This window comes from Chroicocephalus ridibundus, chromosome 8 (assembly GCF_963924245.1).
Source record: "Chroicocephalus ridibundus chromosome 8, bChrRid1.1, whole genome shotgun sequence".
Taxonomy (NCBI): Eukaryota; Metazoa; Chordata; class Aves; order Charadriiformes; family Laridae; genus Chroicocephalus; species Chroicocephalus ridibundus.
Window position 1 is genome coordinate 33,463,835 of NC_086291.1, and position 14,192 is coordinate 33,478,026.

The 14,192-nt window shown below is 55.4% G+C and overlaps 1 protein-coding gene across 3 annotated transcripts in view; it reads right to left on the reverse strand.

Moving 5' to 3' along the window:
• The window catches only part of CACNA1E (calcium voltage-gated channel subunit alpha1 E), a 148,172-nt gene that overhangs the window by 7,320 nt on the left and 126,660 nt on the right, over positions 1–14,192 (reverse strand). For 2 of the 3 annotated variants that reach the window (XM_063344829.1, XM_063344827.1), the window contains exons 41-46: positions 7,063–7,159; positions 5,003–5,108; positions 3,059–3,166; positions 2,379–2,479; positions 1,996–2,102; positions 1,257–1,365 (exon numbers count right to left, since the gene is read on the reverse strand). In XM_063344829.1, coding sequence (XP_063200899.1) covers positions 1,257–1,365; positions 1,996–2,102; positions 2,379–2,479; positions 3,059–3,166; positions 5,003–5,108; positions 7,063–7,159 — 628 coding nt within the window. Of the gene's footprint in view, positions 1–1,256; positions 1,366–1,995; positions 2,103–2,378; positions 2,480–3,058; positions 3,167–5,002; positions 5,109–7,062; positions 7,160–11,722; positions 11,820–14,192 lie in introns of all 3 variants that reach the window. The other variant, XM_063344828.1, reaches the window with a different exon arrangement.

The following is a 14,192-nucleotide window of genomic DNA, read 5'->3' on the forward strand; positions in this document are numbered from 1 at the left end:
GCAGGGGACAGCCCCACTCGCTCAACCGGGGCCAGAACTTAAGTGGGCCAAAAAGAGTCTAAGACATGTCATCCATCACGTTGTCACCAAAAAATAATCTCCGATTCACAGTCCATCGCTGGGGAGCCCAGATGTGGTGCTTCATGCTTGCCTGATGGCCAGTTCACCCTGGACCTCTTCAGCAGCAGCAGAAAACCTGCCTGGATCTGGTGATGCCCTGACTGCCCGGGCTTTAACTCCTCCTTTTGCCAGAATGGGACAAACATATGGGATTTTCTCCCTGACCCTGCTTTAAAGGCTTTGTGGCCACATCCCCATTAAAAGAACGCACGCCACCTGTGGCATCTTGGTTAATTCTCAATTTAGGGGACTCTTTTGTAGAGGAGATGGGCAGGGAGTGACCCTGGAGATCTGCTAGAAGGTGACTTTATGGGAAAGGGGCGGGGGGGTGTCTTATCTGCCGCCTCCTTGCTGGCAGGACGGTGGTGTGGTGGGGGTGGCCGGGGCAGGGGACGCCCGCCTGCGTGGTACACAGCTCACACACAGTACTACAGACCCCGGGGGACACGGACCGGGCTGGAGATGCACAGTGGTACAACACTGCATCCGACAAGCGCCGGGGTGGTGCGCGAACGCACACGCACACAGACACGGAGAGATATATACAGATATGTATATATAAATATATACAAACAGACAGACAGACACTGCTGCTGCCAGCCAGCACGTGTGTGAGGCCGGAGGGGTGTGCTCCCGTTGGAGACGGTTGGACAGATCGGTTTGGGATCGGGGACACCAGGCACTGACAACAAAATGAACATGAATCCGAAAACATCAGATACCATCACTCAGCACGGGGTAACCCACTGAAATGAGCGCTCAGTGGAAAAAAAGAACCGCCTGCGAAGAGAAGGATGTTTTACTGCAGGACATTGGACCTCGCTCACAGCTCTCGCCCCAAAAGCACTTGCCACTGCCTGGCCCTACTGGCCAGGGCTGGCCCAGGGGTGGCTGTGTCCCCAGTGCCCGGACAGAGGCGAGGGGCCAGAGCCCCAGCTTGGGGACACTTGGGGACATTTCTCCCCTGCTCGGATCCATGAGTGACCCACTGGCTGCCATCTCCCCGCTGCGCTCGCTGCCACAGGGGCTGATAGCAGCATTTTGCCGCTGTGCCGGCAGCCCCACACCTCCCCATGCCCACCAGCATCCTCGCTGGGACCGCAGCCGAGCGCCCGCCAGGCGGTGTGTGACTTTACCAGAGACTGGTGCTCCTGGAACTGCCCGTGAGCCGGATCCATGCACGCCAGCTGGAAGATCTCCTGTGGCGAGAGCGGGCTCAGCGAGGGGAACCCGCTCCGGCTGCTCCTGCAAAGACGGTCCAGCTTCAGGGAGGCCCACAAGCCGGGTGCTGCCGTCACTGGGTATCACCTCACCAGTGGCTCAGAGCTGGGGACCCCCCGTTCTTGCTCCCTAAGCTGTCAAGGTTGAGACCTCTGGGACAAATATCATGTTCCTTGGGCATCTGAAATGGTGCCCGGGCAGGAGAGGACATCCCATGCCAGAGGACATCCCACACCAGCAACTTCCACCATCTCTTTCCCACCAGCCAGGGTGCTGGGATCCCCCACCAACCCTGCACCACCCAGGGACCCATTGCTCAACCACTCTGGAGGTTCAGGTCCACCCCAGACCCTCCTAGGTAAGAGAATTTACACTTAGTGCCAGGATGGTCCTGCAAGAAGAGCATCCATGCAGACACCGGGCCATCCCTCTTGGCCACCTCCACTGCTGTTGGTGATGCTGATGCACACCAGCTACCTGGAACCCCGCAAAAGCTTTGTGGCGGGAGCTTTCTCCTCTGGACTGGGTTTCTGCTGCTCTTGGCAGCTCTTTAACCCTCTGTGCATCCCAGTGCCAGCTCCAGAGAACAAAAAGAGGGCTGCAGGAACAGAGAAATGACAGGAATACCTCCCCTTTTCTCTGGGCAATACTCACAGGCCCGAGAGGGTGTCCTGCTGGAGGTAAGGCAGAGCCTTCGCGTTTGAGATGATTTCCTGTGGCAAGGAGGATGGCTCCATGCGCTGGAACATGGGGGCGTTTTTCTGTACGGAATAAAGGAAAGAGCTAAGCCTGCAGGAAATGCAGATGAACATCCAGTGCTTCACCAACCAAGCTCCAACCAAGCTTGGGGAGGCAACAGCATGCTCATCTTCGCTGTCGGGGACCAAGGATGCAGGTACGCATAGTCTTGGAGTCACCAAACCAAACCCCAACCTGTACCGCCATCTTCATCCCTCAAGTGCATCCCATGGTAGGAGGCAGCGAGGTTGTTCTGAACATCCCCGTCCCACCCACCATGTGCCCTCAGTGAGCCTCACCTGCTCCTCCAGCTGCTGCCGCTGCTTCTTCGCTTTGCTCTGCTTGTAGTAATCCATGATCATCATGGCTGCATATATTTTGCCAACAGTCAGGTCAGAGGCTGAGAGCATAAGAGGGAACAAAGGGAGGACACTTGCGTGTTAAGAGGGAACGAAGGGGGGACACTTGCGTGTTAACAGAAACAGCAGGTCTGAAGGCACCAGCGCGGATCTCGGGACGAGCCCTGCTGTGGGATACCCCGACGACGTTCAAACTCTGCTCACTGCTCCAAAAGAGGGAGAGAGAGGAACACCCAGCCACTCCACGCAGAGATAAAATGGATGGAAATGGCTTGAAAGTGTCACCATAAACCACCAAGACACACGTCTTCATCACATCTTCATATGTAACAGAGCAAGTGATGCTCAGCCTCCTGCCCTTGTATGCTCCAGAGGTGATTTACAGGAGACTCTGGGTTTGGCAGGGGTAGATAACTGCAAACTGGGCATTTTTCAAGAGGGTTCCCAAGCAGGCAGGCAGAGCAAGGCAGAAGCCAGCCTTTAGCAACACAAACCAAACCCTTTTCCCACTTCTCTCCCAGCTGGGGACATGTCTGATCAGTCCCCACCTCCCATTGGGAAGAACCTGCTGCAGGTATGATGGAAACTTGGCAGCGATGACAGCTCCCACAGAGACTCACTTTTTGGCATGGGTACCAACAGGTCAAGCATCTTCTGGGACAGGTGAGGCCAAATGGTCAGGATCTCCTTTTGAAGCTCAGAGTCTAACTGCTGCCAATCTGCACCGCCTTGAACAGTGAGGGAGGGGGGAAAAAAAAGGTCCACATCCATCAAGGTCTGGCAGCAGGGTCCAACTAAACCCAGCCTTTTCCCATAGAATGATAGAATCATAGGGTTGGAAGGGACCTCTGGAGACCATCCAGTCTAACCCCCTGCCAGAACAGGGTCACCCAGAGCAGGTGGCACAGGAACACGTCCAGGCGGGGTTGGAATGTCTCCAGAGATGGAGACTCCACCACCTCTCTGGGCAGCCTGTGCCAGGGCTCTGCCACCCTCACAGGAAAGAAGTTCCTCCTCATGGTGAGATGGAACTTCCTATGGTCAAGTTTGTGCCCATTGCCTCTTGTCCTGTCGCTGGGCACCACTGAAAAGAGCCTGGCCCCATCCTCCTGACACCCACCCTTTCAGGATTTATAAGCATGGATAAGATCCCCCCTCAGCCGTCTTTTTTCCAGACTGAAGAGACCCAAATCCCTCAGCCTTTCTTCATGAGAGAGGTGTTCCAGTCCCCTCAGCATCTTGGTAGTCCTTTGCTGTCCCCTCTCCAGCAGTTCCCTGTCCTTCTCGAACCGGGGAGCCCAGAACTGGACACAGTACTCCAGGTGCGGCCTAACCAGGGCAGAGCAGAGGGGGAGGATTACCTCCATCCACCTACTGGCCACACTCTTCTTGATGCACCCCAGGATGCCCTTGGCCTTCTTGGCTACAAGGGCACATTGCTGGCTCATGGTCATCCTGTTGTCCCCCAGGACTCCCAGGTCTCTTCCACAGAGCTGCTCTCCTGAAGTGAGGTTCCTGAGCAGCAACCAGCTCGCTCTGGGCTGGGAGGGCCACCTTGCATCAGTGAGCCTGGTCTCCTGCTCTCATAGGGAACCTTTTCCTACCATCCCTTCCATATGTGCCTCCATCTCCCCATCCCCTGCCCTCCCACTCAAAGCTGCCATCTTCAAGCTCGCCTTGGGTCCGTCTCTGCGGCTCCAATCCTACTGCAGCCCACACACACCTGCTGCTGCCCCACTTTCTCTTCACTGGTGAGCGGATCATGTGCTGGGGAAAGAGCAGCTCCACTTGGTTGAAATCCTTAAACACTCGGCGATGCCGCGCAAGGAGAGCAGGGCTCTCTGGACAGTGGTGAAGGGATTTGCTGAGCTTAGGAAGACCCAAAGCTCAAAGGGAGCTGTCAACACGTGCCAACCAGAGACACCCAAGCCCAGGGAAAACCTGCTGAGCTGTAGGAGGCCCGGGTTCAAATCTGTGCTCTATCGAGAGGGGTTTGAACCCAAGGAGGTGTCTCAGCACTGGGCTTTTGCTGCTGTCTTGCCCTGGGTTGGGTTTTCTTCCAACAGCTGAGCTGTTCCCAGGGAACATTGTATTGAAAATGGCATCTTTCTGCAGAAAGCTTTTGATCTGATGAATCAGAGCGTTTTCAGCAACAACAACAAAGCAGGTTTTCTTGCTCAGAACATTTTATCTTCTCTGAGAGAGAGCTTTCCGTTCCCCAGCCCTTAGGAAGCCAAGCACGTGTGATCTTTTCCCTCCTTGGTTTGGTTTTGTACATGGGGAGGAAGGGGAATTCTCTCTCTCCCCCCCTTTACACGGTGGACAACAAGCTCTCTAGAAACACCTTCCAGTGGAAAACTAGCCACCTCTTCCCTGAAGAAACAGAATTTTTTATGGAGAGTGGCAGAAATTTGCCTGTTCAAGGTAATCACTTCCATCCACATGCCAGGCTCTGGGCAGCCAACTCCAGTTTGGCTGTGATGCTGTCAGCCTGCCCAACGGATGAGTACTGGTCACTCTGAAACCCTCCTGGCTCTGTCCCCTCTCTGTCCCGCCCACCTTACCTTTGGCAATTTTGATGTCCAAGGCCGTGCGTATCAGCGCCATCAAGGTGGAGGTAAAATGCACCGTCATGTCTTCGGCCACAGGCATGTTCATCAGCACCAGTCTCTGCGCAAGAGAGAGAAGAAAACAGCGGACGGAAAACAATATCGAAAAACACATCGACCAGGCTGGAGGAAAAGAAATTAAACATTAAACAAAAGGAAAAAAAATAAAAATTAAAAAAATAAAAAGCAACAAAGAGTGTCAAAACAGCACAGCCAAAAAAGAAGGGCAAGGATCACCCCGCCATCCCCTCCACCCCCCGGCTCCTTCCACCCCAGGACACCGGCTCACTGCCTTCCAGGGCTCCTCCTGCACCCCAGGAACGGCCCCTGAGCCCCACTCCCCATGGTACCGGGGCTGTCATGGCACCTCCCGGCACTTTTGGGAAGCCACGCCTGATCCGTCAGGGATGTGGGCGCGGGGAATGCTCGGGAAGGGGAGACTGGGCTCAGGTTTCCGTTCCCCGGGGAGTTTGGCTTTCCAGCTCTCAACCCTTCCCACCTGGGGCAGGGGAGAGGAGGGTCCCTAACCTTCAGGGACTTCAGATCGGCTGGATTCCTCTAGCATGCTACATCCTGGCGCTCCCTTTTTGCGTCTTTCAGAGATGAAGTTTGCCAGCACATGCACAGGGTCCAAATTATCCAAGGGTGGGGAAGGGAAGGAAGGGTAGAAAAAGTGCAGAAGGAAAGAGAGAAGGGCAACCAAGGCAGGTTAGACACGCCATGCTCCTTCCCCACCCTGGGCAGGCGGGGTGCAAACCGAAGTGACCAGATCCACTTTCCAGAGAGTATATTTTGCTTTGTGAATACCTTGGGTCATCCCTTCCCTGCCCATTCCTTTTCACCCGGCTTCTCATGTCCTTTCCCTGCCTTCAAGCCTCCTATTTTCTCCCGGAAAAGCGTGATGGTGGATGTATGCACGCGTGAACAAACATCTGAGAGCTGGTGAGGGTGGCGGCATGTTTGCAAGTGTGCAGAGATCCCCCCTTCGCCAGCCCTGAATGCAGCTGAAAGGGCTGCAGGCAGCAGCCCGTGGCCAAGAAAAGCTTCAGTTTGCTCTAGACCTGGGCAACATATTGCTCCGTAGCTCCGGGTCTTGTCCTAACAGCTGCTGCCCTCAGAAAAGCCGTGCAGCTCCCACCCCACGTCCTTCACAGCTTCCCGTGCTCCTGCTCCATGCCTATGCAGCCAAGAGCATGCTGTGCCTGTGCCATGATCCAACTGCTGGCCACCACCCCAGGAGGAACAAGGGGGTAGAACTCAGAGACACCTTTTGAAGGCATCTGGCTTTGCCTTGCACAAGCCATCCTTGGAATAGCTCGTGACGACGTGCCCTGGCTCCTGCACTTCAGAGCTGCTCCTACGGGGTGGTGAGACACCGGCCCAGGTTGCCCAGAGAGGTCGTGGAGGCCCCATTCCTGGAGACATTCAAGGCCAGGCTTGATGAGACTCTGAGCAACCTGATCTAGTTAAAGATGTCCCTGCTTACTGCAGGGGGGTTGGACTAGCTGGCCTTTAAAGGTCCCTTCTGACCCAACACATTCTATGGTTCTATGATACATCCTTGCTGCCCACCTGCTTCCCACCTCCATGGGCTTTAGCCCTGTTTTTGCACTGCCAGGGACAAGGATGGTTCCAAGCCCATGGGACAAACTTGGGTCAGTGAAGTCCTAAGGACATCTCACCCTCCTAACTGTGCTACAGGGCTGCTCCTCACCTCATCTTCCCTAACCCTCCCACACTATTGCTGACCTTGCCCCTCTTATTTCACTGGGGTCTTCCACCCCAGAGCTCCCCAGGCTTGCGAGTGACCACAGTAGCGTCACATGCGTGGGCAGTGGAGACCAGCCAGCGTGGCCAGGACTCTTCTGGGCACTCCAGGCTCCCCAGGAGCGAGCTAAACATGCGTTGGATGCCCCCAACGCCTCCCCAGCTTCCCCCAGCCCCACCTCCCGCAGCTCCCTCGAGCCCCGGCTCCTGCTCAGCTCTAGCCCCCATAGAAGGAAGGGTTGATCTACCTTATAGGCCACTTTGGAAGGACATCTCTTGCCGAGGCCTAGCGGTGGTGACATAAGAGTCAGCATTTCATACATCTCAGTGTAATGGATTCGGCCACTGCTCATGAAGGGGGAAGGGGAGGGAGGGAGATGCAGAGAGAGAGGAGGCATTCCCAGAGAGCAGAAAAAACGTACAAACAAAAATAGTACAGGAAAACAGGAGAGAAAAAACAAACGGACAAACAGGAAAAGAACAGGAAACCCGTTAATCAAGGCAAATCATACATGAGAGACTGTCCTGATGTGGATTTATAGCACTGCTCACACAGACCCAGGAATGCTGGCAGAAAGCAACTCACCCCTCTCCTCTCTGCTGCTGGCCTCAAGCGCCTGTCTCACTAGCAGTCTGGGAGTCCTCCTCTGGTCTCAACCCCTTTCCTAAAGCCCTCCAGCAGCCCCCAACTTGTCCCACAGGTTCCAGGGCTGTGTGCGAGTGGTATAAATCAGATACACGGCGCTCAAGCCATGGGTTATTTGAGATAACGGTGGTTTGCACCACACCGTTCTGTGGCCTCCGTAGCGTCTTCCCTCCTGGGGTGGGGGGGCCTGGGTATTGTGGCCACCTAACCCATAGCCGGAAGGCTGTGTATCCCCAGCTCATAAGGTCTATGCAATTGGGAGGCAGCATCTTGCATAGAAGGCAGTGGGCCAGGGTCACTTGTCAAAGGAAGATGCCCAGTTGCTTCCGTCTGGCTCTGCGGATGGACCGCTTTCCCCACCATGCACCAGTGCAAAAAGGCATGCTGAATTGGCTGAAAAAAAACAAAACTGGGAGGAAAAGTTGTACATGCCATGCTCCCGCCCTGGCTCTCTCCCACATGCGGCTGCAAGTTCCACCAGGTTGGAGTTTAAAGAGTCTCAGCAGAGGCAGCTGTTTGGGCCTTCCAACATCGGGGTTCATTTGGGTTTCCCAAGGGAGGCAGCTAGGACGGACCCCCACCTCGCGCTCCTCTGCTCCATAAGGGCCTGCCTAGGATGGCTGCAGCGAGGGATGCTACCAAAAACGGGCCACCCGATGACGCCTTGAGCCCTCTGCCAGGCTGAGATATTTGGGCTGCATCTCCCTCTCTCTGCGCATCCAGGAGGCTGCTCGAGTACGTCTCCCAGGGATCCTGGGCTTGGCCACCTCTTCTTCCCCTCGTGCCAGGCTTCTGTCCTGCACTGCCACGTTCAGGATGATTAATGGGCCTGGGCAACCTCGCAACAGCAAATGCATTGACTGGGAGGATGCTGCTGGAGAGGAACCTGTCTCAGTCGGGGTGGCCTGGAAGAGAGGGCACTGCTGAAAAATTAAGCACTCCCCATGACATCCCGGCCTTTTCCCTACCCATGTGCTCAGAGCAGCGTGGAAAGGGGAGAAGGAGATATCTCCCCTTCTCAGGGGGTACCACTGGTTTGGAAGCAGACCCCTAGCCAAAGTGGCCCCCACCAAGAGAAGTCCTGACATTTTGGATGAGAACTAGAGATGGTGACGACCCGCGACGGGAGCTGTTTGGAGTGCAGACACTGAACAGGCTGGGCAGGCCATCCCCTTTGAGACCTGACACACCTAAACGAGTTGGAAAGAGGATTGACGACAACTCTGGAGACTATTAAGTGGGACGATCAAGAGGAAATATCTAGGTCCAGGAGTCCATAAGCAGCGTCTTGGCAGAGCTGGCTGTGCACTGACTCGAGGTATCTGAAGGGGAGAAGATGACCTCAAAATTTTCATGCTCAAGAACTTTTTACAAAAAGGAAGCAAGACAGCGATCTTCCACCCACCTTTCCTGGCAGGGGGGATTTTAGCATACCCAGAACACGTCAGCGACTGTCTTTTGTACTGAGATTCTCTGCACAATGAAGGAGGAACGGATTCCTTTGAAAGGAAGAGTTTTCATCAGTAGCCAAGAAGGACTGCAGGAGAACTGTGCTGTTCTCACAGACAGGCTGCACGCTTTGCTGCTTCTCAGAGCAGAGATCTTAAAGTGTTTGGAGCCGCACAGCAGTGCCCAGAAACCACATCCCCATGGACTGAAGCACAGGAAGGCACGTGCAATGACATCCTTCTGAACAGGATGGCTCCCCAGGAGCTGGTCCCAGCACGGGCACATCCTTGATGGGAGAGCTGGCCATCTGTCCTGTGTCTGGACGGAGATGTGCCCTGTGGCTACGGCACAGGGTGGCCTGTAAAAATGCCAGGCAGTAATTGCTTGGTCCTGGTGCTCTGAGAGAACCCTGTGGGTGATGGAGGAGGAAACCTGGGGAGCATCTGTCCTCATGTGGTTAGGAAATAAGGACCATACCTTTCCAGGCTGTTAGAAACAGAGCACCAGAATAGCAAGTGATGCGAGAGTAGATTTAGGAATGAGAGATGTCCACAGGGATATGAATGTCTGTGGAGCATTCACCTGACCCATGACCATCTCAAGGGCTACTTTTAGGGGGCAAAGGTGATGCCCACCTCCTTGGCTCACTTTTGCATGACTGCTAGAAGCAGATGGGTTGAAGAAAGGCAGAGATAGCCCCAAGGAGCGGAGCTGGCTGCCGGGATGAAGTCTCAAGAAGATGTCATTACAAGACCTGCTCTCCCCAGCATAAGGACAGAGCTTGCTGGACTTCCACAAGAAGTCTTCCTGCATCAATGCCCCTTTGTTATCCCACCTGTGGATGGCCTAGCAGGTATGCTTCCATACCATGCTGCACCCCCATGCAGCATCCTGAACTTGCCAAAGCACCATCTCTTCTTCTCGGTCCACTGCTCCATGAAGACGTTGGTGTTTGTTTCCACAAGTCATCGTTGTCGCATTGCCTGGCAGGATAGGGGTGTGGGCTCCAGGAAAGTGGACTTCTGCACCGTGATGTGCAGGGCAGGCTCACCCAAATGAAGGGTGAGCAAGTTGGGTTGGCATTTTGGGATCTGGACCATGGTGGCAAGATGCAATGATCACGTGGGTTTTCTTTCTTCATCATTTCTTTCTTCTTTTTGGGAATTGTTTGGGAATCCCTGCAAATCGCTCATGTCCTTGAAATATCCCAGGCACAGGAAGGAGCGGATCAAGGTAAGACAAGGAAGGGACAGGTATGGCCTCCCTCACATGACAGCAGAAGCTGGTCTCACTCTCTCTGCCTCCTCCTCCCCCGGAGTTTATCCACCTTCACTGCTCTGTCCATCCCACAGAGTCAGCAGAAAGCCCAGAATGATGCAGAGCTCCCTCTTCCCAGGAAGCAGGTGTCCTTCTGAGCACCAGGTGATCCAGCTTGGGAGAGCAGTGTTTCCCAGTGAAGCCCTGATGTCAATCAAGAAAGACTGGAAATCCTCCTAAAGGTGTCTTCTGTCTGCAGGGACCTGAGCAAGTGTCTTCAGCAAAGCCACTGTCGTTTGCCAGGGATGCAACAGAGAAGAGTGGAAAGACTGCAAGGAGCCGCTCCTTGAACAAATGAGCCATCGGAGATTCTTGCAAGAAATTTCCTATCCCTAAATACTTCTTCATAAATGAGATGACCGAGCATCCAGGCCTTGGCTTGCTTGCTCTTTTTTACTTCTGGTGGTCTACTTCAAGATTTTAAATGTGTGCATCATCCCCACAACCAGCTGGGGAGGGTGACAGACCTGTTCCAGGGATGCTGGCTGGAAGAAGCATTTCTGATGTGGTGAGAGGATGTGGTGGCTACACCTTACTGTACCAAGGAACCCTCTTCCTCTGCAGAGCCAAGATCGAGGGCCAGGGGTGTCTGAGCTTTCCTCATATATCTTCTCAGATGCTGTGAGGGATGCAGAGGGAAGAACAAGCTCTGCGGTTCATCCTTTCATGCCATGGACACAGACATAGGTGTTCTGGCACTCTGGAGAAGGCGGCAGGCACAGGATTTTGCTCAACTGCCACCCCAAAATAAAATTTAAAAAAAAAAAAAGTGCTAGTCAGAGAGGCACAAATCACTGCTGTGGACTTATGGCCAGCAGCCAGGAGCTTGGCTCAGGCAGAGGGAGAGGAGCTGTTGAGCTCCAGAGAGGTGCCCAGGTGCCACCACCTCCCAAACACGTCCGGCAAGCTAAGGGCAAGACTAGCAAGAGTCCTGATCCCCATAGACATGGTCGTGTATCCTCCAAGTGCCACACTTGAAGAAGCGTCTGTTGGGTACAGCACAGTGTCCTCCAGAGAGTGGGGCCACCCTGGCCTCCACATCCTCCCCCCAGTCCTCACTCTCCAAAACAACAGCAAAGTCCCCAACATCCTCCTACCTTTGCTCCCCCCTTTCCTCCCCAGGAGCAAACCGCATTGAAGTCCTCAAAAAAACCTCCTGCTGCCATGTGAGGGCACTTCGAGATGCAGGGACAGTGGCATTTGGCCCGGCACCCTTCGGAGGCTCTCTGTGCTAAGGGTGGCTGGGGCAGGGGGCTGGCTGTGGGACGCAATTTGTCGAAACCCACCCCAGGAGGCTCTGAGCCCCCCCTGGCCCCACTCATGCCTCCCCTGGAGGGGGACAGCTGCTGTCTCTGGGAGGCCGTGGACCTCTTTAAACTCGAAGGAAAGCAACGTCAGGGTTCCCTCGGGAGGCGCGGTGGCGGTGGAGCAGGGGGGAAGGAGGGGTGGATGGTGCGTCCCGTGGCCAGGTTGTGGCGGAGGACTGGGAGGCAAACCTTGCACGCCACCCTGTAGGGGCAGTTCTCTCCTAGGCCCAGAGGAGGCGAGATCACCCGTACTAATTTGTACATATCCTTATACGAGATCCTGCCGCTGCAAAGGAAGCACAGGTGGGTTAATAGGACACTGAGAGAGTGGAGGGGAGGATGGAGAGCTTAACTGGGGGATGCTGGGGCCATCTGTGGGGCAAGACCCCAGGGGTGCATGGCTCTTCTCCTTCTGGCTCTGTCAGACCCAGAGAGGGGAAAGCTGTGAGCATCAGCTACTGCCTTCTCCACTATGAGTCAGCTCATACCTCCTCATACTGACCCATCTTGACCCTGGAGAAGGGCAGTATTGGTGGTGAACACCACCCCAGCACCCTTCCTCATCGTGCCCCTGGCCACCTGCGCCTGGTGGGAGAGGGCTGGGATTTTAGACGGGGTGAGCCTGCAGCTTGGTTGGGTTCTAGCCACCATGAGCCCTTTAGGTGGAGTTGTGTCCCATCACGCCACCAAAGAGCCTGCCCTGGCATGGCCAGCTCCCTGGTGCTCACAAGTTCCCAGGGAGCTTGGCAGCTGAGTCACGTCTATCTCCAACATCTGGGGAACCTGAGATGGGAAGAGATAATGTGACCAGCTGCTGACCGGTGGCTGTGGCACTAGCACCTAGGTCTCTCGCGGTCCAGTCCTGTGCTCCGACCACCAGACCACGCTCTGCCAAGGGTACACATTATTAGAAGCAAACTCTCCCATACGCACACCCCTTCTTGCCTACAGAAGCACATCTCCCCAGCCCAGGCACAGTCAGTGCAGGGAACGGCCCGTATCCCTCCTGCGCCAGCTGAAATAACGAAGCAGTCGAGGTGGAGAGCTGGCAGGAGAGGGTGCAGGGGCAATCGGATGCTGAGCTCTCCGCTTCCCTCCAGACCAGAGCCCTTTGGGAAGCGGGACCATGTGGGGTGGAAGTGCTGAGGTGCAGCGTGCTGCAGCCTCCTGGGCATCCTTAGACAAGCTTGGAGGGAAACCACATGAGGAGGCAAAGACCAGCATTACCATCCTACCTCGTGCCTTTGCCTCTGGTTTCTCCTTGCTCTTGTCCCATCCCCTCTCCATTCACTGGCCAGAGCTAACCCAACCATCCGGGCAAAACCCATCCCTGAGTCCCCCTGGTGCTGGGTGGTCTCCCCATGAGACCTTCACGTGATGGTCCCAGTGTCAGGATGCAGAACTGCTGCCCCACTCAGGTGATGGGACCCGTTCAGACATACTCACCCATTCCTTACCCAGCAACGGCGGCCAGGGCTGCCCCCATGGGCTCAGCACTAGCGGCTCCTGCACACGTTCCCTAACCACTGGCTACGTATCACAATGAAAGAGCAGGGCTTGCTCAGAATCAGAGTGGTACATGGCATTGATAGGACAGTTCAGGCATACTTTTTCAGTGATTGTCCTGGAGGCCCAGGCCACCAAGATGGGAGGCGAGAGTCAATGAAGTGCCTGGTGTGAAGAAATCCTTCCCAAAAAACATGGGCGAGAAGCCCCACACCAAGCAGCTGCATGTTTCAGTGCTCTCACCTCCTCTCTCTTCTCTACTTGTCCATCAGGACATCTACTCACCCATACTGACCTCTCCCCCTTGCACAAAGCACAGTCACCCACTAACAAGCAAACCCACGTGCCCACGGGGACCTTGCACAGCAGCAAGAGTGCTGGAGGGGGCCATGTGGGGAGGAACCCGGCCAGCACTGAGCTGCATGGGGTTGGACAGAAACGGTGGAGGAAACTGTGCCAGGAGCTGATGATATTAGGCATAAAAAAATATCTTTTTTTTGGTCTCTTGAGGGGCAGGACGTTAGCAGTGGAGGCGAAGAGTCTCCAAAGGGAGCGCGTGTGACTGTCAAGAGCTCTTGAACTTAGATTGCCCACACTCGCCAGCACAGCGGTGATGGGTCATGGCTCCAAAGAGGCTGTCGCTGGGCTGGGGGAGGGAGGAAGGGGCCACACAAGACGCCCTCATAGTGCTGGGGCTGAGTGGAGGGAACCATGCTCCGTGAGGTGCTGAGTGCTCCACACTGCCCTAGGGGTCCTCCAGGCCACCCTGGGAGGAGTGGCTGAGGGCAGCTCCTCTGCAGCAGCCGCAGGAGCAGGGCCAAAGGCCGGCCACCAGGACTATGAACGGCTGCTGTGAACTTGTCCTGTTGCTGGGAACACGATGCCACCTGCAAACGGGAGCCCTGTTTGCTGGTGTCTTCATCAGCAAAGGTGTGAGCGCAGGAAACAAAGTCTTCCCAGCGTAAGAACACGATTCCCCAAACCCATCAAACACACTCGCAACAAGGTCCTCCATAGGGGACTTGGCAGGAGCCCAGCAGACCCCCAGTATTCTCCCCGTTGCTGGGAACAAGCCCCACTCAGCCCTGCTCTGACAGGGAGCTGTGGGTGCTGGGGACACGGTGATGGAGCCGGTCCCAGGGCAGAGGCACCC